At 37.3% G+C, this 26313-nt stretch overlaps 1 protein-coding gene across 1 annotated transcript in view; it reads right to left on the bottom strand.

The window, feature by feature from the left end:
• The window catches only part of OTOG (otogelin), a 106674-nt gene that overhangs the window by 18557 nt on the left and 61804 nt on the right, over window positions 1–26313 (bottom strand). The window contains exons 32-41 of the mRNA XM_068399159.1: window positions 24109–24276; window positions 21689–21967; window positions 12174–12291; window positions 11448–11527; window positions 7213–11033; window positions 6405–6573; window positions 5276–5412; window positions 3948–4037; window positions 3378–3561; window positions 293–513 (exon numbers count right to left, since the gene is read on the bottom strand). Coding sequence (XP_068255260.1) covers window positions 293–513; window positions 3378–3561; window positions 3948–4037; window positions 5276–5412; window positions 6405–6573; window positions 7213–11033; window positions 11448–11527; window positions 12174–12291; window positions 21689–21967; window positions 24109–24276 — 5267 coding nt within the window. The remainder of the gene's footprint in view (window positions 1–292; window positions 514–3377; window positions 3562–3947; window positions 4038–5275; window positions 5413–6404; window positions 6574–7212; window positions 11034–11447; window positions 11528–12173; window positions 12292–21688; window positions 21968–24108; window positions 24277–26313) is intronic.

The following is a 26313-nucleotide window of genomic DNA, read 5'->3' as shown; positions in this document are numbered from 1 at the left end:
TTATTTTACTTTGCTCTACATCATATTGATACAATTGAATTAGATGGTATTGTCAAAACTAACAAAGATATATTATGAATTCTAAAAGGGTTAGCTGCTTATTGCAACTCTCCTATCAAGCTGCCACACTCTTCAATTATTTTTACCTTTCAACTGCAGATACAAAAAGTATATATCTCATTCCACATATTTGGTTACATGTAGTTTCACATTAATGCAATTATCAAGTATACAAAATTACATCAGAACTGCATCTCTCTCAAAATGTAGGCTTCTGAAATAGTTAACATACGTAAGGATGACAGCTGCTGAAGGTCTGGTTCAACACCATTCTTAAGCACTCTGAGCAGTCCATGACTGAACAATTAGTTTCCTGATGCCTGTCTTCTCCAACGTACTTTAATGTGTCTGGCACTTGCCAGCTGTCTATAAAAGTCGATGGGTCACTGCTTTTGCTTAAAACTGTCCTGTTGGGTAGCATCAGGTCATTTTCCAAGCTTCTATCACAAAAACCTGTGTATTACCAGAAGAAAAAAGCAGGTTAACATCACACGGTTCATTCTGAAGTATGTTTGAAGTGGCATATTCAAGCAAGTAAACAGCTTTTAAAAAAACTTATACAACATGACAGTATCACAACCCACAACAGATGTAGAAAGTCTTTGGTAGGATTAAAATACACAAAATTCAGACAAATTAAGCAAAACAGAAGTAAAGATGCATCTATGAATGGAAACCTATTGCATATCAAAGAGCTGTTCAGAGAGCCCAACTATGGCGCACAAAATTCACCCCTCAGTTGCACAAGCACTAAACCAAAATGTATTTTATAAAAGGTTACAAAGCACCTCTAATGTAGAGCAACAAATGAAAACTCTAAATGTTACGAGAAAAGGGAACTCCCATAAAATGCCAAGATGCTTATCTGATACTGTACTTCAGAAATACTGTACTATTCTACTTGTGCTTCTGAGCAGTCTTCAGCATCTATTGGCTTAAGAGCTACCATAAAAGTGCAGCTTTTGGCACTCCCAGGTATACTTATATTATCTGTCAGCAGGGGAAAAAAAAAAAAAACAACAAAAAAACCCACAAAAAACACACAACACTTTTCTGTATTCACTTCTCAGAAGGCAGTATCACATTTTGTTTCTGTTTAAACTAAGGTAGCTGGCAATTTTGAAACCATTCAGAGCAAAGGAAGCAATGTAACACATGGTGAGTGACTTTGGTCAACACAGAACATCCAAGCGTTACAGTAGTCTCCTCTGTAAGGTCCTTTAAAAGCCAGCAGGTACAAAAAAGAAGAATGATGGATCAGTTCCCCATTCTTTCTTCCTAATCACTAATTTCTGAGACTTTTGTATCAGACTTCTAGAACGTTTTATTCTGAAGTCTCCACAAACCTGCACGGCAATTCTAAATCTTTATCTATTTAAGAACTGTTTGTGGATTTAACCCTTTCCTAGAGAACTGGTCTGTTTTACCATTTTTCACAATTCTTGACACAAGAGCAAGCCATCCATAATCAGTGATACAGCAACAGGCTTTCAGGGAGTAAAACAGCTTTTGAAACTGTAACCATTATTCAACCACAAATGTTTCTGGTTGAACTTTTTGAGGTTGAGAGTCTATGCAATACAAATAGGAAGTACTCGATGGTTCTGAGAGTCTTCAAGGGATTGCTGTCATGTCTGGGATATCTTTTTTCACTTCTCTTACACATTGACAAGGACATTTAACAGAACAAAACCAAGGTTTCACATTTGGCTTGGTGGGATCTATTGCAGCTAAAACTGACATGCTTCCACTCTCTTTCACCAGTTTTGCTATAAAGATGTCCATGTTCCCTTCCCACATCCCTCATCTCCCACACCAGCTCTTCACCAGTTGCCATGTTTGCCTGATCCTTCCACTGTAAAAGATGCTTGTCTCTGACACAGATTCTTCCATGGGATACTTGCTGCTACAAAACTGTAATGGTGTCTTCAGTTTTATCATTTCCATGAAGCTGAGAAATCAGGATCTATCAATACTGCAGTTCAGCTAAAAGACATCTGCAAAAGCTCAAATAGAAGAAGCAGACTAACATAGAAAGCACAAGAGATCAGGGAAGACTAATTTACCCTGAAAAGATGCAGTACAACCAGCTCATTTAAAGCATGCTCTGGTAAGTTGCACCAAACAGCACTGTGCTGTCAGACTTATGTAGAGAATCCCAATCAGAGATGAATACTAGAAAAACACAGCACATTCTCTGAAAAAGTTGTACTTGGAACACCATCCACACAAATGTGCTGTCATCTAGTTAAAGTGCCTTGTAAACCAGGAATGTAATGTTCCCAATTCTCCCTATTACAGTAACCAAACAGGTAAAGGCAGAAGAGATACTCAGGATAACTTCAATCAGGCTTACTAAAAAATAGAGTCTTTACTTTCTTGCTTCTGTTTGATCTAATTACAATAACAATTAGCCAAACAGAGCAAGAATGATGTTGAAAACAAAAGTTAGGGCAAATTACAGACAATAATCCAATTTCAAGATGGCAGTAAATTCAAACTCTCTTCCTTTGTGAGAAGCACATTACTGTCTGCAGGACTTGGAACTGGACTGAGCTACCACTGGTATTTGATACTGAGCTACAGGCATTTGCCCTTTCTGAAACTGGAAAGATATCCACTGTAATTATATGAACTCTGTAACCCTGGTTTCCAGCTCCAATTTACAGCAGATAAATTTACGGATTCAGGTGTCACAGTAGGAATTTACATCAACAAACACACGCTTGCAAAAACTATAGCACCAACAGCTTGTTCAAGGCTACGCTTTTGAAAAAGAAACTAGGTGAAACTATTGAGCAGACCTAACAAGAGTGCAAGATGATGGTTATTTAACCCATTACTATTAAGAAGTTCCCTCTGAGCTCTTTCCTCCAACAGATAAACTAAGATTAGTCCTCCCAAGTTAACATTTCCTGTGAATTCTGACCTTTAGAAACTGAAAATAGCACATATCATTTCCTATCAGATGGATACCAAACACTAAATCTGTAAATGACCTTATCTGACATTATGAATTTATGCCTGTCTTACTTATTTGGGTTTGGTTACAGCAATCATGTCTGTGATTCAAACAGATTACAGGTCAGAAGCAACACTATGGGTAAAAAGTGATTACATGGATAGGTATCAGACATAATTTCAACAATTAACAAAATCAATAATAATTTAATTTTAATAGTATCTTAAACTTTGCAATGATCTGCAATAAATCTTTTGGGCCAGATCCTGCAAAAGATAGTTTATATCATTAGGAAAATGTGCTTCCCTAGCAAAGCATCTGACTGCCTTTTTTTCTTGCACTAGTCTATACTTACCACATAGTCCCAAAGCTTTTGGTTCTCTGGTACTATTAAACTCAATAATCATCACACCTGTGCTGTGAAACCACTGAATTCTGATTTTTGTTGGGGTCTCAACTGCATACTTGTTGCCCGAATCCTCGACTTTGTATCCGTGTTTTCTAACAGTAGGCCAAGCAAATCTTGAATTTACTGTTATCTGAAATACACACAGAAAAGAGGTTAAATGTCAGGTACCAAGTGCTGTAGGTAGAAGAACTAATGCCAGATTCTCAACAGCTTTGGAATCTAACTCATAACTAATTTCAAAAGAAGTCCGGCTCACCTCCACAAAGATAACATAAGTACTAAAGAGACTAACACTTTATGTGCCTTGCTCTGTGACTTACCTCATTAACTGTCCTGGTATCACAATTTGACTCTTTAAATTTACTAGCAGTTTGCTAAATTACAAAGTTGGAGCAATGGATTATACGACCTATTGTGTTGTACTCTAACCTTCAGTATCCACATGAGGAGGTAGATGATTACAGAAATAAGATACTGTCCAAAAGGCAAAGAAAAGCAAACCCTCAAAATACTTACTTTTCTACTTAAACGATTGATAATAATTTGGTTTGATACATAGGTTAGATTCAACATTGCCAGGCACAAAGAAGTTGAATTTGAATTACTCTGTAGAGAAAGCAAAAATACATCAACCATAGTCATGATGTGCAACACCTTTATACGTTAGCTGCTTATTGGTTTTAGGTACTGGCACATTAAGGATTTTTGGTGGGTATATTTTTAAGAGAGGAAAATGACTGCTGATTGCAGTTTCAAGTCTGGACTACAAAGTTCATCTGGACAGCATTCTTGCAAAATAAACAAAATATTATGATCTCATTGTGTTCAGCAACTGTGTTGTATCCCCCATCTTGAAATTACAACAGAAATAAAGGTTTTCAGGAAAAAAAAAATATGGCGGACTAACTGTTTGGACACTGAAAAATATGAACTACACATCTGAAGATGAGCAAGAATGAGACTGGGAATGATGAATGCATATGATATATGTACAGTACAGAAGTAATGGATCAGAAATACATGCATCGAGCTACAAGGTGCTGAACAAAACACAAAGCACTGAATACAGCAGGAAAACAAACCTGAAAATCATAAACAGATCTCCTTTCTCATATCAATTGTATTGAGCTTCTGAAATTAGCTTCCATAAGGTACTACTTGGGACCAAACTTTGTGATGGACATTTATATGGACATCAAAATTACCTAGTTCTCATAGAAGAGACTGGAGTTTAAAGAGCTTTGTAAAGGCTCACGAGAAATGAACTCTTCATGACGTAAAGCCAATCTACACTACCCACTAGGCAGGATACCCATTAGGGTTTCTCTCTTCCCTCTCTGAAACAACAAATATTTGCCCATCAGAGACTTGGAATGCACGGGGTGGTCTAATTTAGTCTGACAATCCTACAATCTTTTATGGCTCTGACAATTGGTGTTTCCAGTGCAAATTTCTCCATATGAACATAGACAAAAATCATGCACTGAAATACACTAGTGGTACACTGGTACACTACGGTGGTACTTGTTATGTGATGGCATTCACAGAAGTGACGAGTAAATATCCACTTAATCTCTCATCACCTTGTCTATTTTACACAAATAATAAGATAACACAGACCTACCTCTCACCTTCCAACTCTTTCAGAAGGAACTATGCATATACAGTCAGGTGATAAAGCGCTATACAATTCATAAGTGTTGTAAACTGCAAGTACAATTCATAGATGTTGCACAGAAGTGAATAATTAAACACAACTATGGAGTATTACTATGCCCTTTCTTCTAAGAGAGATCTTATTAGCAGTACTGACCACCATTTGTTAGCTGATAAATGTTAGTTACCATTCTACAGTCAAGGACATGGATGGTTATAGTTTCATCTTGACTTTGACTAACAATGTAGGATGCTTCTTTGAATAAAGCCAAATGATTTCCATCATAGGTTACAATGCTCAGATCAGAGAAAATTGTGCAACGACCTAAGAAAAATAAAAATAAATTAAATGTTTTTTCTAACTTATTTTAGAATTTCTGTAAATATTACAAAATACAAAGATAAACGAATAGATTTCATAAGATTACCTAGCTTACTAGAGATTCATATATGCAGCACATTTTCAGCTATATTTGATACTGTTGTGTCTCTGTAAATGGACAGCAGAGTCAAATCCTGCATATTTCAGTGGAACAACCTGCAGACCTCTGCAATCAGTTATTTTCTTATAGTTCTTGCTAGCAAAGGTTTGTAATTTTTACAAATCCCAGACTAGCAAAAAACATGAATGACAGTGGATCATGCCGGATCCTTAGTTCCCTTCTAGTCTTGTTCCTAAGGCAGGAGCTCATGGAAAGTTTCCTTCTTGCTAGTCTTATTACTAAAGCTTTTGTGTTTCAAAGGGCTTGGAGTTCTACTCCTGGTTATTTCAAACTCTAGAGCATAATCAGAAATGCGAATTGCTTATCTCTGCATCTTTTCTTTGCTATTATGGATTAAATTTAATTTTCTTTAAGGTCTGGATTCTTCCTGCCCAATTCTAGATAATTGATGGGAGTGATCACAGTACAGCTATGCTTCCAGAGACCCCAAACTGTTAACAGAGCTAGTTAACAATCTAGGGAATCTTCTCATCCTGAAGTAGATATAAGATGAACCAAAAAAACCACTGACTATATTGACTAGGTGTCCTCTGATTAGACAGAGGACAACATGGGTCTAAGTCAGAGCTAGACATGTCCACTGCAGATACCTAAAGTTGGGTGAGAGGAATATCCTACATTAAAGGAGCATTTTAATTTAATTTCCCTAGATGTAGAACTAAATTGTAAATTGCATTAGACAATGAGTAATCCATACAATATGCACCTTCTATTTCTACGCCATGATACAGAAGAATCAGTCCTTAGCCTTCTTACACATGCATTAAATTGTTACCCAAATTCACTTCAAAAGTACTGCATAATTAAAACTTACATGCACATTCCCACTTTGGGCAGCATTTGTCACCATTTGTTTGAGTAGCAAATCCTAAAACTCCACAGCTGGGTTGAGTTGCATTGTATGGGCAGTTCTGCGACTTATTAACTTGGATCAGTCGTCCATCCAAGCAAATGTATTTTATGCACTCATTCTCTGTGATTGGCTAAGGCATATTTAATAAAAGACATAGGTTACCATTCTTACCAAGCTAGTATCAACAATATTGCAGAGTATTTGCTCAAAACCAAGGCTCACATTCTTCAGGTACAGAATACTTATGAATCCCTGTGACACTGATGAAAGCTACAAGTGAAGAGCACCTTTGAAAATCTGACCGTTCTGAGGACAGTTTAAAACTGCTGCCCTGTTGTAGAGCAGAGAATGGCATTATTGCATTTTTAACTTTACATTAAAAGAAGTTGAGAAGGTAAAGTATGGAAGGGCACAAGTAGGAATAATAACCGGGATCTCTAGAAAGACATACTTTAAGGAGGGCAATGTGACAAAAACCTGCCATCGAACAACATGAAGCTCCATATTTTACCAAAAAAACCATGCTTGTAACAGTCACAGTCAAAAAACTGAGGCCTGAAACAGTGTATTACAGCACTTACAAAAACCATTATGCACAATGAAATCATCCAAAGTTTCAAATATAATTGAAAAAATAATAGAGCTCCCTGTTTGATACAGATATTTTAAATTCTAAAGATCAAAGTAGTCTTACAATTTTTTTTATTAGTGTGTAAAAGTAAACAAGACATATTCAAAACAAAACAGATGAATATTTACAGTTACTCACTGTACAAGTCTGAAGAGTTGCTGTTTCTCTAGGCAGCATAAAAGCTGATGCTGTGACTCCTGACACAGCTTCAGCTGTTGCCAGTTCATCAGAAACTGTTGTAGTTAAGCCATAACGTGATTTGGTAGATAAATAGGCAAATGAAGAAAGTGATGGAGCTGTTGTGTCATTTGGATGGTCAGATATCATTATCAGTGAACTCACAGAAGGCATTTGCACCTCAGATGATATTTCAAGTTTTGAAGTTTGAGTAGTACTGACCGATGATGCAGCTATAGAAGAAAAAGGTTTTGGTTCAGAGGATGAACGTGTAGTAGACAGTACTGATACACTTACATTAGAAGGAACTGCAGTTGTGTTTGTGAAATATGGAAAGTAAAATGTCTGAGGTGTTTCTGGGGTAACAGTAGCACCTTGTGTATGGACAGCTTGGACTTCCATTAATTCTGGCTCTTCAGATTTTACTGTATCGAGGGGCACGGCTCCTTTTGCTTCTGAAGTGACAGGAAAATAGGTGGGCTTCGCAGAGCTTGTGATGGATTCTGTTACTGCTTCTGCTTTGTCTGAAATTGCTGACGCAACACTAGTATTTTGCTCAGTACTGCTTATCATTGCAGAGGCTGAAGCTGCAGCTGATGAATGGGCCATAGCCAACAACATTGTACTTGCTAGAAACATGGAACCGTAGGCGGTGGTTGAAAGTGTGACTTGCTTAGGTAACACCGCAGTTTTCTCTGTACCACTTTTGCTCGTTGATGTGGATGGCCCACTCCCCATCACAATGGGAATTCCTGTTGTTTCTGGTAACAAAACCAATGAAGAGGTTGACTTAGATTCTGGTGAAGCTGTACTTGTTTGAAGTGTTTGACTTGAACCAAGGGATTCAGTAAACAAGGCCTGCTGTGTGAATTTGAGACCAGTACCTGCCTTTTGTGTGGAAGACGAAGGAAATGATTCTTTTTTAATTGTTGCTAAAGAAGAGTAAGCTGCAAGCACTTCTGGTGAGGAAGGGAGAATTCTGGTGCCAAAAATCAAGTCAGCTGTTGTTCTAGTTGGGACTGTAGGCCATAAAACAGAAGCAGCTCTTGATACATATGGCTGTGTGACTGAATCAGTTAAATGCAACTTTTTTTCAGTTGGTAAAATAACTTGTGTAGGACCTACTGAAGTAGGTGATATACTTGAATGAATGCCTTCAGGTAGTGAGGTGATTAAAGGGTATGAGGAAGTCAATTCTACTGTAGCTTCGGTGGTGCTAAAGACATGTTGTGGCTGACCAGTGGGTTTTGCAGGATACTGGTAAATTGGGGTACTGCTTTGGCTTGTCAACAAAGGCTCAGAAGTCTGACAACCAAGTTCCATAGCCTTCTCAGTAGAAAAATGTGGTATAACCATGGTCTTTGTGGTCTGTACTGAAAGTTTATCTCTTGAAGATGTCTGCCAAGAGAAAGGGCCTACTGAAGATGGAGGAAAGGATGGCTGAGCTGTAGTTGCTGTAAGTTTTATTGTATCTGTTATACTTCGGACTGTAGATTTCAATGCTGTAGAAACTACTTCAGTTTCTACTGGATATTTTGGTGTGGTTGTTACTTCTGGAATCATTTGTGTTAAGGAAGGTGAAGAAACCAATTTATCTGCTTGATACTGAGAGGTGGAGAAAGTATAAGATGACTTTGTTAGTGGAAGTACAGCAGAAGGGGACAGAGTTGATTTTTCTTTGGCTGTCATTACTTTTTTCGTTGTTATGAGCTGACTGCTGAATTCAGAGGATGGGGAGAATGTGGCATAAGTGATATTTAAAATGGCTTTGCCCAGCAATTTGTCATGTGATACTGTTGTTATTGGACTTGATTGTTCTTTTATAGTGGATGAAGTAGAGAAAGTCAAGATTGGAGAGGTCTTTTCTGTCAGTAACATAGATTTTGCTATAGTTGTTCTTGGATAAAAAGAGATCATTTCATGGGATGTATGCACGGGACTGAGAGCTGTCAGTGATACTTCTTTTTCATATGAGGGTAGTGAAGGAAGAGAAATATTTAAAGAGATTAGAGAACTTGATGGTGAAAAGGAGAAAGCAGTTGGCTTTCTAGTAGAGATGCTAGTAATTCTTTCCACTAGTGATTTATCAGGCTGTGTTGTCAACAATGTGGTTTCAGTTCCACTAAGGAGACTAAGTGGAGATCCAGTGATGGGTTTTCTTTGAGCTAGCTCTGTAGCTATGAAAGGAACTCTGGTGGTTTCTTTTGATGAGATAGAGGTTTTCACTGCTGATGTGGTAACACTACCTGAATATGCTGAAGTGCTTGTCTTCACTGTACTTGAAACCAGAGTTGACTTGTATTCGGTAGATATTTTTCTAGAAAACAAAGTTGATTTTGCCGCTAATTCAAAAGGAGATGTTATTTTGGATGTTACCTCAACAGACAAAGGTGTCACTCTGATAGTCTCAGCCACAACAGGATATTTAGTGGATGATGTAGTCAGGAACTCTGTTGTGTTTAGAACTAGGTATGAGGGATATCCTGTAGTTGAAACAGTTTTAAATGTTTTTTTTAATTCACCTGAAGCAGGAGTAGGAACAGACATTGAAGGTCTTTTTGTAGAAAGAATGACAGATTTTTCAGTTGTAGAACTAGGATGTAATGAATATGGACGGAAATAGGAACTCGACGTATGCTCCACATGAGATGTTGTTTTGGGAATTTCCTTTTTATGAGTTGTAAATGATAACAAAGTTGTTTCTGATGATCTCTCTTGAGTTTGCAGAATTGTCGTCTTTGGACCTAGAGTTGTACTGAAAGGTACCTCTGCAGTATGAGTCAGCTGTTGAACCACTTCAATAGGAGGTTCTGTAATTGGCTTTCCTAATGAAATAGGTGGTGTGAATGATGGCGAAAATGCAGTCTTCGTGCTTTGTTCAGTTAAAACAATTGCTGATTTTGTTGTTGCTGAAGACGCTGGTTTTGACAAAGTAGTGATCACAGGAGAAAACGATGTTACTGTAACATTGTCTGCTGTGGTAAAAGACTGTTCTATGCTTATTTTTGTCCCTTCTGAAGTTCCTGTTAGGTTTACTGGTGGTGTATATGAAGGCATGCCCACAGGTGGTGGTGTGGAAAACTGGGGCAGAAAGGCAGTAGCTTTTTCTGTTATTGATTCAAATGAACTGGGCGTAAATGTTGTAAGTCCTTCTGGTTTCACTTGTGCTGCTTTTGTGGGAAGTGTTCTTGTGGCTATTTCTGATATTTCCATTATTTTAGTTTTGACTGGCAATTCTGTTGTTCTAAGTATAAGTGGGGTCCCAGTAAAAATAAAAGTAGAAATTGGTTTGCTTTCTGATTCTGTGTTTATAGTCACTGCATGTGTAGCAGTTACTGTCTGAGGTTCAGTAGCCCTCAATAGTTTAGTGGAACCACGACTGATTGGTTGTATCTTTGTAGAAGTTTCTGAACTGACAGTAGATGGAAACAATGAAGGAAAGCCAATAGAAGACAAGCTTACATTAGATTTTGTTGTTCTGGATATTGCTGTAGTGGTTCTCCCAGATGTCATTTCTGTTGACTGTGAAGAAGTATTTGATGATAAAGTTATGGTTGGAAGTGTTGTATTAGATATAACAGCTGAAAATTCGGTTTTCCCTGTAGTTGCAGAGAGTTGCAGTTTTGAAGCAAGTGTTGTTTCCATGTCCTTTGCTTCAGGTACAGGAAATGAAGTTACCACTTCACTGATCGCTGCCAAACTTGTACTTGATGTTATCTGTGAAAGTGCTGGTGTTTGAATGCTGGGTGGCAAAGGTGGACTGTCATCTGCAGGTTCAATGCCTGAAAACAGACATAAATAAATAGCACTCAGATTTATGAATAATTATAGTCATAAAGCTAGCAGAGCTAGAAGGAAATGATGGTAACTCATATAACTCTGATCTTTTTAATTGCCTTTAAACTTCTAAAATTCATAGACAAATTAAAAATAAATTCATTAAATCATTTGCTCCATATCTAATGTTACTGAAATGTTTTATGAAGAAAGAACATCCTTCTTAGTTTAAAATTTGTCTCAGATTTTTGAGGAGTGAAATAAATTTAACTGAAATGTATGTTCAGTGAGCTCAAGATTCATATAACTAAGGTCATAGTTACACAAATTTAAGAACTGATATTTGAAAATTTGACTAAAGACCTAAGAAATTAATAAGCTAAGTATCATACATAATATATATAATTTTTCACACATACAGTCTTCAAAATACACGCATCTTTGAGTGACTTCATCCAGCAACATATTGACAGGACAGGCAGGAATGCATCCTTCCACTCTAAAAGAAAAACAATTAGTATTAACTAGTTGAACAGTATCTTCTGGATTGAACATTTAATTTAGGAAAACACAATTTATTTATAAAGTATTTTTAAGTAGACAGTCTTCTTCTATCTAAATCTTATCACCTCAGTGTACTCCTTCAAAATGTCATTGCCACAGGTTCCATTCTCATTCAGATCTAAGCTAAAGCACGAACTCTGCATCACTGGGCTTTTGAAATGAACGGTCACAGGTTCAATAGTGAATGCTATTGCTTAAGAAATGTCAAACATTTTTGCACACCAAAATCCAAATGCCAGTTTTACCAGACTTATCACAAATTCCAATTGGAAGGAAAAGACAAGGACAGATATGGCTGTTGTAACGCCATGATGAAAAAGTAGGGGCACAACTATTTGAAACAAACTTGTAATCACCTCTCTTTATTAATACTTTATTATATAGCCCCAGCTTGAAAGTTACAAATATACTAGTCATTCCAGAATCTGATAATACTTACCTAACAACTGAAATTTCACTTTCATGCAGCTGTCTCAAAAAGTTTTATTCTATTTCCTTGATCTGGTCCCTCATACTCTTATTATGCTGCATAACTATATTACCCTAATTACATACTTTTCCATAAAAATACAGATACTTACTTCGGTACTGTCTGACAGTTTTTTCCCAAAGGGTCTCTGCATGTCTTGAAACAAGGGCTTGTACAGGCATCATAATGCCATTCACATGCAGAACGGGATAGAAATTTAAATCTGACATCTGAAAAACAACCAAGATCTGTTATTCTCATGTATTTCTAGAAACAGACATAGATACATATCACTAAGAGGCATGCTTTAAATTCACTGCAGCTCTAAATCTCTTACTGTTTCTACCTGTATTCTCTACAAATAAAACTGAAATATTTTTTTGAACTTCTAAGATCTTCAAAATATAGAATAAGAGTTTATGTTTATGCAGAGTATATTAAAGAGTGCTGGCTCTGCAGCCTGTTTTACTCTTTGTAGTATAAAACATGACATTGAATTAGCCACATTTACTGCATATTACAATCACCAGAAAACAAATCCAGGCAAGTTAGAGCTGTTGTTTTTAAGTTTTTTAAAAAATATATCAACAATGAAACTATATGTTTGGTTATTCAAACAAAATGCAAAATTAAGATTATTTTGATTCAATATAACTATGGCTATTAGAATCAAAATAAAAAGAACCAGCTGGATACACTGATACTCTTTATAACATAATGTATCATAACAGTTGTTTACTTCATGTGTAAAATTTGCTGATACAGCACAAAGGTGTATATAACTTGTATGATGCAGTATGATGCAACTGTATTTCAAAAGCCAAAAAAAACACTATTCCAAATACAGTAATCAGAAATTATGCCAATTTAGGCTCTTTAAAGCAATATATCTTAACAGTTGATCTTCTCAAAAGCAGTATAAGATAGCCACTCCAACAGAAACTAAATCAAACCTCAAAACATTTTGAATCTGAAATTCTGGCTGCTCCTATGACCAAAGCAACTCGGATAAGACAAGACATGTAGTCTTGCAAAATTTAACTCAAAACATACCTCATCAGACAAAATAGCACCAATAATGAAACAGTATGACAAATTTAAAAAAAAGCAAAACAACAAACCAAACGACAACAACAAAAACCAAAACCCAAATTGCCTTCAGAGTATCTATGCAGATAGTGTTTACTGAAAGACTTCAAATTCACATAACTGAAACCCAAAGTACAAATTCAGACAGAGGAAGAGTTAAACTTCAAAGAGAGAATAAACAGAAATAAGGATCAGCTATACTTCCAGTGCTTATTAAATTATGCAGGAACTTTACAAAATTAACGTAAAGAAGAAACAGACCGAGCGAGTGTAAAATCTAAGAGAAACAAACTTGTGGCAATCATCATGCAGGTGACATGTACTTGCATGTTCAAATGCAGTATCATGCTTGCTTTTTCCACTACAACCCTGTCCCATCTGCATGCAGAAGAGTTTCCCACACAATGCTAGATTAGCCCAGTGGCTCTTCCATCGCCTGCTTGACTTATCCAATATAACTGGATTCTAGTACCTCAACTATGACAGCCCACCCCAGCTCCTTCCTGTAGCAGTCAGGGCAGAGCAGTCACATGTCCCTTACATTTATGCCTACAGAAGACCACCATCATGATGACATGTGGGTCCCCTCTAGATTGGTAAACCTGATCTTAGAGCTGTGTTGTTCAGAGCCTATGAAGAGTAACGGCTCTTAAACAGTGTTTACATTAATGACCAGAAAGAAAACGCTTACTACATAGAAAAAGTTTCCATTTTTGGTCTTTTGAAGTCTTTTTGGCTTTTAAGTTTTGCTGATCTTTGCTTGACACAAAGAGAGCAGCTCTTTTACATCTTCTTGGAGACAGTCAATTTTTCCATGAAGATGCTAAGAAATTGTTGTTCCTGCAGTTTAGGGACATCTGCACTTACAGCTAATTATCTCTCTGCCATTATTAGCCATTAATGTTTTCTTTTAAAATACAAATAATCCTCTTAAATCAAAGGTATAAAGCAAACTCAGACAAAAGAGTATGTTGCCATCTAGTGTTATCCTTTTTACATGTCACTCTACCCAAGGACATAACTTGTAATTGCTTTTGAAAACATGATTCTTACAATAGTAACAAATTCATTTATAAAGTTACATTCCCATAAACAGATAAGTACACGTCAGTGGATTCTTCTGTGATCCCTTCTAGTAAAACCAACTTAAGTAGCTTAAATCTAATGGAGGAAGGGAATTATTTCCATACATTTTGCTGACTGATGTATGGGGTTTTGTATGCACTGACAGGTCAGAGTGGTAAGGTTTAAGGACAAAAGAAGAAGATATATGACAAAAAGTACATATCGGAGAATGTTGGCACAAGCAATCACCAACAGTAGTAATAACCAGCAATAACAGTATATCCAAGTGGAATCTAGGAAATCTCATTCATCAGACTATACTCTAGATTAAGTACGGAGACAGATCCATAACTATTAACTCTTGCCACAAACCTCACCATTAATCACAGAAGTTTCAAACACAATAAAGGCACAAGCTTTGCAGAAGACATACTGTAACCCGACAAAGAGTGTTAGTTACTCAATTTAGCAGAACAGTGATTGTGAATTAACACTTCCAAGTGCTGGGATTGACATACTATCTCCCATTCTCTAAATAAACTTAGACTTTTATGAAATGATTGCCATGTTTTCCTCAAGCTTTCCTACAGATTAAGTTCACAGAGTTTGCTGCTGTTGCATGCCTTGGTAGGAAATAAGGCAAATTTCTACATAAAGATACAGCATTTGTTGAGTGGTTCATAAACACTGCTTTCAGTCAAGAACGAAAAAAGTCATGCTTGTCTGAAAATTTTGTCTCTACTTCTGCAGAAAGAAGTACGGACAACAGATGAATTAATGAACCTGGTTGCAAAAACTGTTTTCAAAGAAGAGCTGTAGAACCAATGGACATTTAATTTTCCAGTCAAGGGGTTTTAGAGAATTGAGTATGCTGAGCCAAGCTGTATTATATTTTTTAGTGTGTAAATTATGTAAAAGAACAGACCAAATCACCACAGCTAGAGCTGACTATATTGAATGAACTGGTTTCCAGTATCTCAAAAGTTTTCAGTATGTCTCAGTAAACCCATCAGATATAGTGAAATCTGTGCTTTATTATGAATTATGGCAAAATGCCTTTCTAGCATTAGGAGAAAGTCAGTTCGGTCATTCATCATATTTAAAGATTTCACTATTGGCAGCATCACTTCTGAAATGCCGAAGCGGCCCAAGGATCTAGCTGATTGACTGTGCAAGCCACTGTAAAAAAAACCACCACAGTAAGACGCAGTTCCTGCTTAAAAAGTTTAGACTAAATAGAAATTAGACAGAAAATGAAGGGGACGAGAAATAGAGGCACAGAGCTGTGTTCTGAACTAACATGACTTCAAGACTACGCCAAGAGAACAAAGTATCTCTATATCTAGATAAAATAATAATTATTTTGTCTCTTTTTATACATCTCTATACTAACTATGATCCCAATACCCACAATCATTAGGGTATAAGGAAAAGCAGTAACAAAGTGCTTTAAACCCATTCAAGCATCCCTCTCCCTAAACTGAGGGAAATATTCCTTTCACTCTCTGTATTGACTTTAGGCATTAACTTCCACGCCAGACCAACTTCAGCTTTATTGTTACTACAATGCTGCTATTCCCATGACAGAAACTACCACAGCTCTGAAACTGTGGATTTCACCAGTGTCATGGCACGAACGCTTTATGCTAGCCAGAATGCTAATCAGCCACCTCTACCACATGCTTCCCATTTTTTTAATACTTAAATTCCCCCTCCAGCAACCAGTAATATGAGCTTACTGTACTCTGTGCAACAGTACAGTTCACTCACAACAAAAGAAGGATACACAGTTTACAGACAGTGAGTCAAGCTTCTTATATCAGGCATGTGTTCCTCAAAAGGATTGGTCATGGCATTTGAAAATAACCATGTGTCTCCTGGTGAAGTCTACCAGTATTTGTCTTCTGTTCAGTGACACAGCAAATCCTTCCCAAAATGGTAAATTATGCCCTGGATGACAGTTGCTCCAGTTGACATGCCAACTGAGCCCAGAACAGCAGCTGAGCATATCGACATGTTATAGTACTGCAGAAAGCTTTTGTATGAATGCAGGTAGACGTGTTGCCAAAGACAACACATTAAAAGATATTCCCCATCTCCGTCGTTTTCTCACTTGCTTGGACATCGGAGAAGCATCTTGTTCCCTGTAACTTGTGATTTTCATTCTTTGTGGCTTTCAAAAATAATTCTGTGGTAATGAGAACAGTTGCTACTATTTAATGAAGAATTTTAATTTTTTTATCCCTGACAGACTGTGGTGTTGAGTCACAACCACCTTTCTTAGTAACTTGGCCACTTTTTGTGTGTTGACAATTCCTACTGTTCACAAGTCCATCCTGCCTTTTTTTTTCTGTGCTGACTTTTACCTCATAGGAACAAAATCTGCCGTTCTCAGAATATGCATATTATAAATTCATGCTATGCTTAAAAAATGGCTATTTGCTTTAAAAAAAACCCCTAACATTTGAAATGTTTTAATGTTAATAAAAGGTTGCATTGAAAATAAAGGTTTTAAAAATAATGAAAAAAAATAAGTATTTGGATTTTGATTCTCACCTGACACTTTTTTCTGCTTTGCTACTTTTGACAAAGATTTCAAAAAATCTAGTAGGATCAAAATTTGCTTTAGAATTAGTTCTATTTATAATGGCAGCAAAACCCTGCTTAGTAACATAGATTCCCTATCTCCTCAGTTACAAGTTTAGAAACATGAAATCCTATCTACCCACTTAACACACACAAACTACTAAGAAACTCTGCCCATGACTTCTAAGTTTCTGCAATGAGAAAATTAAGCAATTTCACTGGAAAAACTGAACTTTGTGCCCAGCCTAAACATCACTGAAAGCAAAGTATAATTATCTATCTCTCAAATACTTTTGATTTAGTTTATTATTATGACGTTAGATGAATATAATCTTGTTAGCGTAACTACTTAATCTCCTCCTATTTTTTCCAGTCAAAAATGGTAGGTCAAATGTTTGTGTGTGGTATAAATAGGAAATACGTTACAATTCGACAGTAACCTCAGCCTGATTCCAAGAGCTACCAAGCAGATGTGTTCAGTGACATACCCGGGATTTGCAGGTACAACAGCAGTTGCTCAGCATTATCCAGTCCCAGGCCTCATGTCATGATCTTTCAGACTGACAAAGCATACGAGCTCAAATTATTAAGAGCAACCCATTATAAGTAAAACAGGACATTCTGGAAAATTAATTCTACTGATGGAAACGGGTAAGAGCGAGTTGAAGTTAAAATAATCAACAATATCATGTATAAATCTGACTTAAGATGCAAGATGCTTTTGTAAAAAAAAAGTTTTTCATTAAAATTAATTTAATTTTCAGTTTTGTACTATGTTTCTGAATGTGTTTCAGTTAATTGAGATACAAACATTAAAAACAATCAAAAATGTACTGTATCAAACTTAAACATTGATAAATGTTTAGATAGATGGGCTGAGACCAATGGTATGAAGTTCAACAAGGCCAAGTGCCTGGCCCTACACTTTGACCACAACAACCCCATGCAGTGCTACAGGCTGGGGGAAGAGTGGTTGGAAAGCGGCCTGGTAGAAAAGGACCTGGGGGTATTGGTGGTCAGCCGGCTGACCATGAGCCAGCAGTGTGCCCAGGTGGCCAAGAAGGCCAATGGCATCCTGGCTTGTATCAGAAATAGTGTGGCCAGCCAGTCTAGGGAAGTAATTGTCCTCCTGTACTCGGCACTGGTGAGGTCGCACCTCGAGTACTGTGTCCAGTTCTGGGCCCCTCACTTCAAGAAAGACATTGAGGTGCTGGAGCGAGTCTAGAGAAGGGCAATGAAGCTGGTGAAGGGTCTGGAGGGTATATCCTACGAGGAGCAGCTGGGAGAACTGGGATTGTTTAGCCTGGAGAAAAGGAGGCTGAGGGGAGACCTTATCGCTCTCTACAACTACCTGAAAGGAGGTTGTAGTGGGGTGGGGGTCAGCCTCTTCTCCCAGGCAACTAGCAACAGGACTAGAGGACATAGCCTCAAGCTGCACCAGGGGAGGTTCAGGTTAGACATTAGGAAAAATTTCTTCACAGAAAGGGTTACTAGGCATTGGAATGGGGTTACCCAGGGAGGTGGTGGAGTCACCATCTCTGGATGTGTTTAAGAAAAGACTGGACGTGGCACTTAGTGCCATGGTCTAGTTGACACAGTGGTGTTAGGTCAAAGGTTGGACTCAATGATCCCAGAGGTCTCTTCCAACCTAGTTGATTCTGTAAATACCTCTGTGCACTGTGCACATATCTAGGGCATCTTGAGATTTTAATTTTAGCTGAAAATTCTCTCGGAGATAGGTCTTATATTTACAGCAAGTTAAAATTATTAGCTATTAAAGCACATAACTAACATTATTAAGAATTTTGCTGCAGAATTTATATAGGGCAAGTCACATTTTTATAACATATAAAATTAATTCACAGTGATCTTAAACAGGTAAAGCATATTATGATAATTCTATGAAAAGTAAAATGTAACTAGCTTGAGCACAGTATTTTAAAAAAGTGTAAGAAAACTGCAGTTATATCCATAAAAAGATCATCAGTTCCCTGAATCCACTAATTTCCCAACAATTTCAGATGTGAATTTATCACTCCTACATGACAGCTCTGTGCTTGTCCATCTGGTAAGACTAAGTATATTCTTTCTTTTGACTGAATGCATACCAATCCATTGCCAGTAAAAATTCCTGCATAGAATGCAAAATGTATTTTCTTGTAAGTATACTCTAGATATTCAAAGTCAGTTATCAACTCAAACCCTCAAATGTTTGTGGGAACAGGACAGCAGACAAATCTAAGTATAATTAAAATAACCCAATTTAAAAGCTGAAGTGAGTTCTCATGGAAAATACTTCGCAGTGTTAGCCCATCATATCTGCGCAATTTATAGGCAAAGTACTTCAATGTGCCAATATTTATTGCTATGAAACTGGAAAAAGTGACTCATCAGCTGACTTTAAACAAACATGTATCTATTGCTGCGGTGATCAGGTCATTTAAAATTCTTCCTTTTGAATGTGCGTCACAGAGCATGAAGAAGTCTCATGAGGAAATTTCTGGCCAAGGGGATTTACTGGGCCTATTATTCTGCCCCCGATATTTATCCTCTGATTCTGCAGGAATAGCTGTTCCCGGTTTAAGAGTTTCTGATCTAATATGCAAAGCATTTACAATAGTCAGCAGGAAACTCAATACGCTTTTGCCTGTGCACTCTGGAGCTGGTGTAACTTTTCCATTAACTTAAACAAATGCTGCTGTATTTTTAGACCATGTAATTACCCTACATCAGCAGGCTGGCCCTTGTGAAAGTACACTGGAGAAAGATTCAAGCCCTATGTTCCTCTGCTTATAAAACTCTGAAACTCAAGCCCTCGGATGTGGTGATTAATGAAATGCCTCTTGATCATTTGATCTGATCCCACTTGCTGAGGTAAATTGTTTTAGTTTTCCATTGGCATAGATAGGATTTTTTGGTATAATGACTGGAGGGTAAAGACACTTGAAAAGACATACCACTCTGTGTTAATGGATGACCACTGAGAATTGAAACATGTTTTAACCTTCTTCATTCCTCTCTCAAAGATAAAAGACTAAGGAGATATTTTTGTTATGTCCAAAGAAAGTTCCTTGCTTGAAATGCTGTATGAACATCCTGGTCATAGCATTAGCTCTATAATTCTGCTGTTCAAAAACTTCAACAGCTCTGTGATTACAAGCATTTGTCAAGAGGCAACAGACATTTGGCAACGACAAAATCTGTCATTTTTTCTGAAGTTGGAGTGTGCCAGTCAACAGCTGCATTAGGCTGTCAGCATAATGCACCACAAAACATCGGGAGATTCACAATGCCACCATTAACACTTTAATTCAATGTTTTTCTAACAAGAAGCTCCACAAGGCATACAGTTGGCCTCTTCTGTCACAGAAGTCAGTGCCTGCTTCAGATTTGTCTGTGCCGAGATTCAACATGGTCACTGTAAAACATGGCCAGGCCATGCTTCATTTGTTGCATTATGTAATTTTCTTTGCTTGTAAAAAAAATTTCCGTTTCAGAGAATGAAGAACTGATTTTAAAAAATTGTATTGCCAATAACACCTATTAAAATATTTCCACTACACCAATAAATGAGTTACTAAAGCATTTGAAACTACAGCACAATAAAAAGCTTTAGAACGTAAAAATAAACACTTGTAGTGATACTGGTATTTTATATACCACACAAAGGCCAGTGGTTTCAGCAAGTAGTAGTTGTCACTGAAGTTCATAAAGTCAGTCATATGAATGCATTTGATGTATCTGATGTATCAAGACAAGCAGACACTAAGGCAAATGGTGGTTTCATGAATTATCTGCTTTGTTTTATTTTATAGGCCAATATAACTTCTTGCATCTTGTTGACCTGTAAGGCCATCTTCATTTCAGCTCATGGTTCCCAAGTATTTAAGAATATGTGAAAACAGTTATTCTTATTATTTTTTTCCTTGCTAATCTAAAAAAAGAAAGATCTTGACTTATTAGTGACTTTTTTAATGTTTGTTTTTTGTCATTGGTTCTTGTAGGAGCAACTTCTGGATCCAGCTGCTACGAAGGGGTCCTAAGTATATCTCCTACATTTCTGATCCTTATGTCTCAGTGGAATGGGACTACTGTTACAGGAATGGGAATCTCTCAAGTAGGTAGAAACACTCTCACAGCAGTCTACATTGTGTATTCAAGAGCTGTAACTGTCCAAGAAACTGGTAGAGAAACAGGCATCTAGATCTCCAAGAGGCACATATCTCCACTTAGATTGCACCTGAAACACTAGGGGATAACATCCCAAAAAGCAGAGCTTCTATGAGTGAGTATGTGCATAAAAGTCAAGGTGTTTTTCATGGAAAAGATGAGGTTTGAGAGGTGTAATCTACAGGCAATGTCCTTAGCACTGGATAGCATGACCTCTGAGGAGGCCACAAAGCTTGCAATGAGAAGGCACTGTACAGAAAACTCTCTTGGCAGCAATCAGAGGGAAAGAAGGAGAAAACATCATCCATCGACCTTAGCTTTTCAAGATGCATTCACTTCTTTTCTATTCCCTTTCTGAATTCATTATTCATCAGCATGAATTTTCTACTCCTTAAGAATTTCCTCGACACCTAACAAAGCAAGTATTGCCCAGAAACTATACACTAAGGCTATGTATTTCCAAAGCTAGCTGGCAAATATAGCAAAAGTCGTGTGTTAGGCTATTTAATGGCTTTTGGGAAGAAAACAGAATCTCATTCTCACTACAAAGCTCAGGGAAGATGATTTTGAGCCTGCGTGTCTCGGATTACTCACAGCTCCCAGTGATACATGGGAGAAGTAAGCAATCTCATCACCTCTGAAAATATCAACACCATTTAGCCTGTATTTTCACAGGGAGCAAACTGCTGTTGATAAAATAAAACTTTAATTACCTACCTACAAGTTTAAAAAGGGTTGACAGTCTGAACTCCTCTGAATGATGGTACTTCAAAAGCTCAATTGAAGAGGCTGAAACGTGGATGAAGTATCCTGGTTTTGCAAATGACTCAAAGGAACTGTATCCTGAAAGCCATGTATTCTTGTGAATGACATATGTAGATCTGTTGTGAAACTCTTCGCTTTTTTCCCATTTAGAAAGAACAAGAGTATTATTGGAGGCCAACTGAAGAAAATAGTTTGGTCTCTCAGCTGTTTCAAATGAAATCAAGTTGGAATCTGAAAAAAACACACAGAACTCATTTACTTGCTGCTATATGTATAATAAACTAAACTCATTCTGATGTACCACTACTGATATTAGTAGCATGAGCAATGAAAATTTACTTTGGCCTTATCAGTGAAAATAGCCTGAATCTTGTAAGAAAATGTACTGTATATGGAATTCCAGAGTGTTAGATTCTGATGGATATTTAGTTTTCTAAATATGCTACAGATTTCAAACAGGAATACAAGCAGACTAAAACATTTGCCCATACCAGGACAGAGGAATATAGCCCCGCAGTCATGCAGAACTTCAGTTTACAGCCTTCACTAAGTCATTCATTGAATAAAAAGTTAAACTTCATCTAACTAGCTTTACAAGTAATGTTTGCCATCAGGAATTTCTAGCTTAAGAGCTCAGCCTTTCATTAAAAATAAATTATAAAAATGTATTTTGCATTCAGCTTACAGCTTTATGTCTTAGTTTCTAAGCGGTCACCTCTCTAGCCCTTCCCCTAAGAATGTCAACAGCAAAGTCTCTTTTCTGGCAAACGTACCCATATGATACCTTACCCTGAAAACAGTACTGTTGATCTCAAGCAAACCTCTGTACAACCAATTGCAGAGTGGCAGATCTTGAGCCTGTTACAGGCATCTGTTGCTCACAGAATTACTTCATTCTATTTTGCTCTAAACTCCACTGTTCTCTTGAAAAAAGCCATTAAACTACTGTAAAATCAACTAACCCTCCAGGCCTGGGTAGCATTTCTTGAAAAAGGAATGCATAGAAAACAAATGATCTCTATTAAACAGACAGAATATCACATTCTGGTATAACAGTTCTGAAAGACCAACTTGTTTTCTGAGTGAAAAAACCTCAATTAATCTGAAAAACATAGCAGCACTTGTGAATATCTTTTTATTAATTGTCTCTAGCAAGCAGCTATTTGATAAGTAACAATGGACAGTCAGTGTGATTTATAATACCTGCCATATAGCCAATCAGTACATCAATGCCCAAACCTTTCCACTGTCTACGATTTGCCTGAAACTGATGAAACACATTAATTTTTCTGAGGTACCAAAGAACGCACATATATAAATGAAGACAGGGATATGAAAAATGTCACATTGATTGTATAAACTCCTCCACAGCCAAATTATGAAATGCCATTTGCTCAAATTGGACTATAAGGCACAAATTCCATTTGCCAGGTTAAATGCCGATTATAAAAATAATATTTTTATATGGGAATAGAACAAGTAGGACTGACCTTCCCTTTCAAAACCTAAACTGAATGCAATGTACAAGTGTCTCAAAACTATGACTAATAAAAGAAATGTGGCCCTGGATATTCCGTTACATGAGTTCTTGTGTCAGTTCTACAGACAGCAGTATTACTAATCAAATGCTTGTCATTTTTTCAACTGACCCATATCCCTTCTTTGATTACACAAAGACAGCCACCTTCAGGCTGTCCGAAGAGCTATCAGGGGACTCTGGGCAGTAAAACTGTATTGAGACTCAAGTGCCCTGTGGGCATTAAAATTGCGTATGCAGACAACTCTAGCACTCGATGTTACAAAGTGCTGAATATATTCTTGTAAGCTTTCTCCACCTGTCTGAAGGTGTGCAAAACTTCTTTTGTCTGCTGAATAAGCAACACATTCCTTCAGTGGAAACTTAGGTTGGGACCCGAAGGAGACAAACTTGCAGTATACACACCCTTACACAGATCAGGTTAGTGCCAATGGGCATCTCTGTACAAGTGGGCAGACAATGAGTGATGGTGGCAAAGCAAGTGAATCAGGGAGTAACTTTTCTTGTATCATTTCTCTCCCATCCTTTCCCATGTCCCAGTTCTGCCAGAGGAAAGGTGGAGGGAGCAACACATATCTGAAACACTGGGCTACAACGCTGGTTTGGTGCTTCTGAAGGCTGGGGCGTGGGGGGAGGCTGATGCTTTTCAGCTAGAAGTATCTGATTCATCTAATTAAAATCAACCAAATGAAAATTTTGGCAGACAACATTAAGGTGCACAATCAGCTGACAGCTAAAATATTTTTTGACCCAGGTCTGTTCTTAAACTTAGGCTCGTATTCAAGGGCAGAATTAGCTCTGCCTTATTTAAGCCTCTAGGTTACAGTGACTTTACCATGTGCTTTGGGTTTATAAAGTCCTGAAGTCAGCATAAAGCTCACTGCATGTCCAGGAACAATCTCCTCTTCTCTCACTGGGAAAACAACACCATCCACCAGCTTCACTGCCATTACAAATTCTCCATCCAGATAGCTGATCAGTTTGTACGGGCCCTTTCCCAGAGCTGTTGAGAGAAAAAAAAAAAAAAAAAATCAGAATTACCTTTCATGTCAAGTGTCACAAATGTTTGAGCTCTAAATACTATGATACAGCACATAAATAAAAACACGTCTCTCCACTCTGAAAATAGCTCCAGGTGCCATGCACTAAGCTATAATGACAACCAAAACAAAGTCAAACTCATTTAGAAAATACCTGTTCTGAAAACTGTCCAAAATACCTAGTTTCAATTTTCAAGATTCATGATTAATTTCTCTTTTTCCTCCCTCTCATCCACTTTGGTTTCATAGTTACTTTATTAAAGTTAGCTGACTCCTCGGTTATTTGATTTAGAAGTAAACAGTGTTCTACAGACCACTAAATCTCTCTAAATTGTTTATTTGTATGGTTGAACTGATTATACACTTCTTACTACTCTTTAAAATCTATTTTATTCGTGTCCAAAGTGCGAGGCATTTTGCAGGGAATAAAAGTTTGTTGTCATCAAGTACCAAAGAACTCCTTGAACAGTGCAGATGCAAAGTAACCACTGGGAAGTGATACAGGAAGAAATCAGCATCATAAGCAAAAGAATGGTCATATTTTACCTATAAGTAGAAAAAGTCAAAAGCACGCAAAGTTGTAATTTCACAAATCTTACAATGTCACACCTCCTCACTTAGTTCCAATTTCGCTGCAGAAAAATATTTTGAAGTTTATCTCTAAATGTTATTTGAAATTATTTTTGTAAACTTCTCTGTTAAAACCAGGCATTTTAGACCATACCCGAGCAATTCACCTCACTGCCATTTTACCCACAAGCCAGGACACGGCAAGCGTACATCTAAGGTAGAAGTGTCCCAGAACTTCTTAGCTGATAGTTGCAGCTAGTACTATTGACCCTTAAAATCTGTTCCAACAGGTTAAAAGTTTGGACACAGTTTGTTGCCTGCCTTCCTATTCTGATTCTCCCTAATCTTAAAATTTATTAAGAGTTTTGAAAGCCTAAAGAGGCTGCACTACAACCAGAGTTTTATAGTCTAATGGCACAAATAGGTGGCCAGTTAGGACACAAGACCATACCTATCTAAACATGTACAGTGAAACCTGGTTACCTTCAGTGCAGGGAGCTGAAAAACATTTTAAAAATTACTTAAAACATCTAGTGTTCTGGAAATGTTATTATACGTTTAAGTCTCATATCTCAGGCCCATCCAAAACTTCAGAAACCACAGCTATCGGCTGAGAATTTCCCCTTATCAAAGACAAAAGGCTTCTGCTCCTGCTTCTAGTAGGACTGGGACTATTTCACTCAGGATTCATGACAAAGTTACACAGAGAAAACCTCTCTCTGGTCTAAGACAGTTTCTTAACCTTCCTGTCTCCAAAACTAGGTAACTCTGGGGAATGCTACTATATTTGAGCTAGAAAAGAAAACCTTCAGCATAGAGATGATCTTTTTTCCCTCCACTGGCAGCTCCAAAACATCCTATGTTGAATACTGATGAGCTGGATTAGCAAACAGTAGGAAGATATTAAATGAGAAGTATATGATAACTGTGTTGTTTACAAGCTGGTCACATGTACAGCTCTCCAGTATTTCAACTAATGTCCATCAGTGAGAATTCAGTAACAAGGAAAACTAATAACAGACTTTAAGAGCGTATGTATTATCTAACTTTACTTCACTACTACCACAGATGTTAGAGGCACTGCACTTTTGATCTGTTACAACTGCAATAAGATTATCTAGTATCAGACTGCATTTCATTTATAAAACAAAACAAAGCAAAAAGGAAATGTAAAACTGCAATCACCTCTTATATTCAACTGGCCTTTATTTAAATTAATTTAAAGGCTTAAATAGTGATTTAGGTAAAATTCCACTGCATTAGCAATTTGACCCCATTCAAAGTCTTTTCAGCAGTCAGTATATCAGATAATGTAACTCTCTTGGCCATATCATTTGGGCCTGGCACATTGCACAAGTCTCTTATAATTAAAACTCAGTCCCTCTCCGTGGTCTTTCTGTGGGTGAGCTGCTGCAATACGGAGTCTAACA

The sequence above is a fragment of the Nyctibius grandis genome, chromosome 4 (assembly GCF_013368605.1).
Source record: "Nyctibius grandis isolate bNycGra1 chromosome 4, bNycGra1.pri, whole genome shotgun sequence".
NCBI lineage: Eukaryota > Metazoa > Chordata > Aves > Nyctibiiformes > Nyctibiidae > Nyctibius > Nyctibius grandis.
This window is presented reverse-complemented; position numbering and strand designations above follow the sequence as displayed.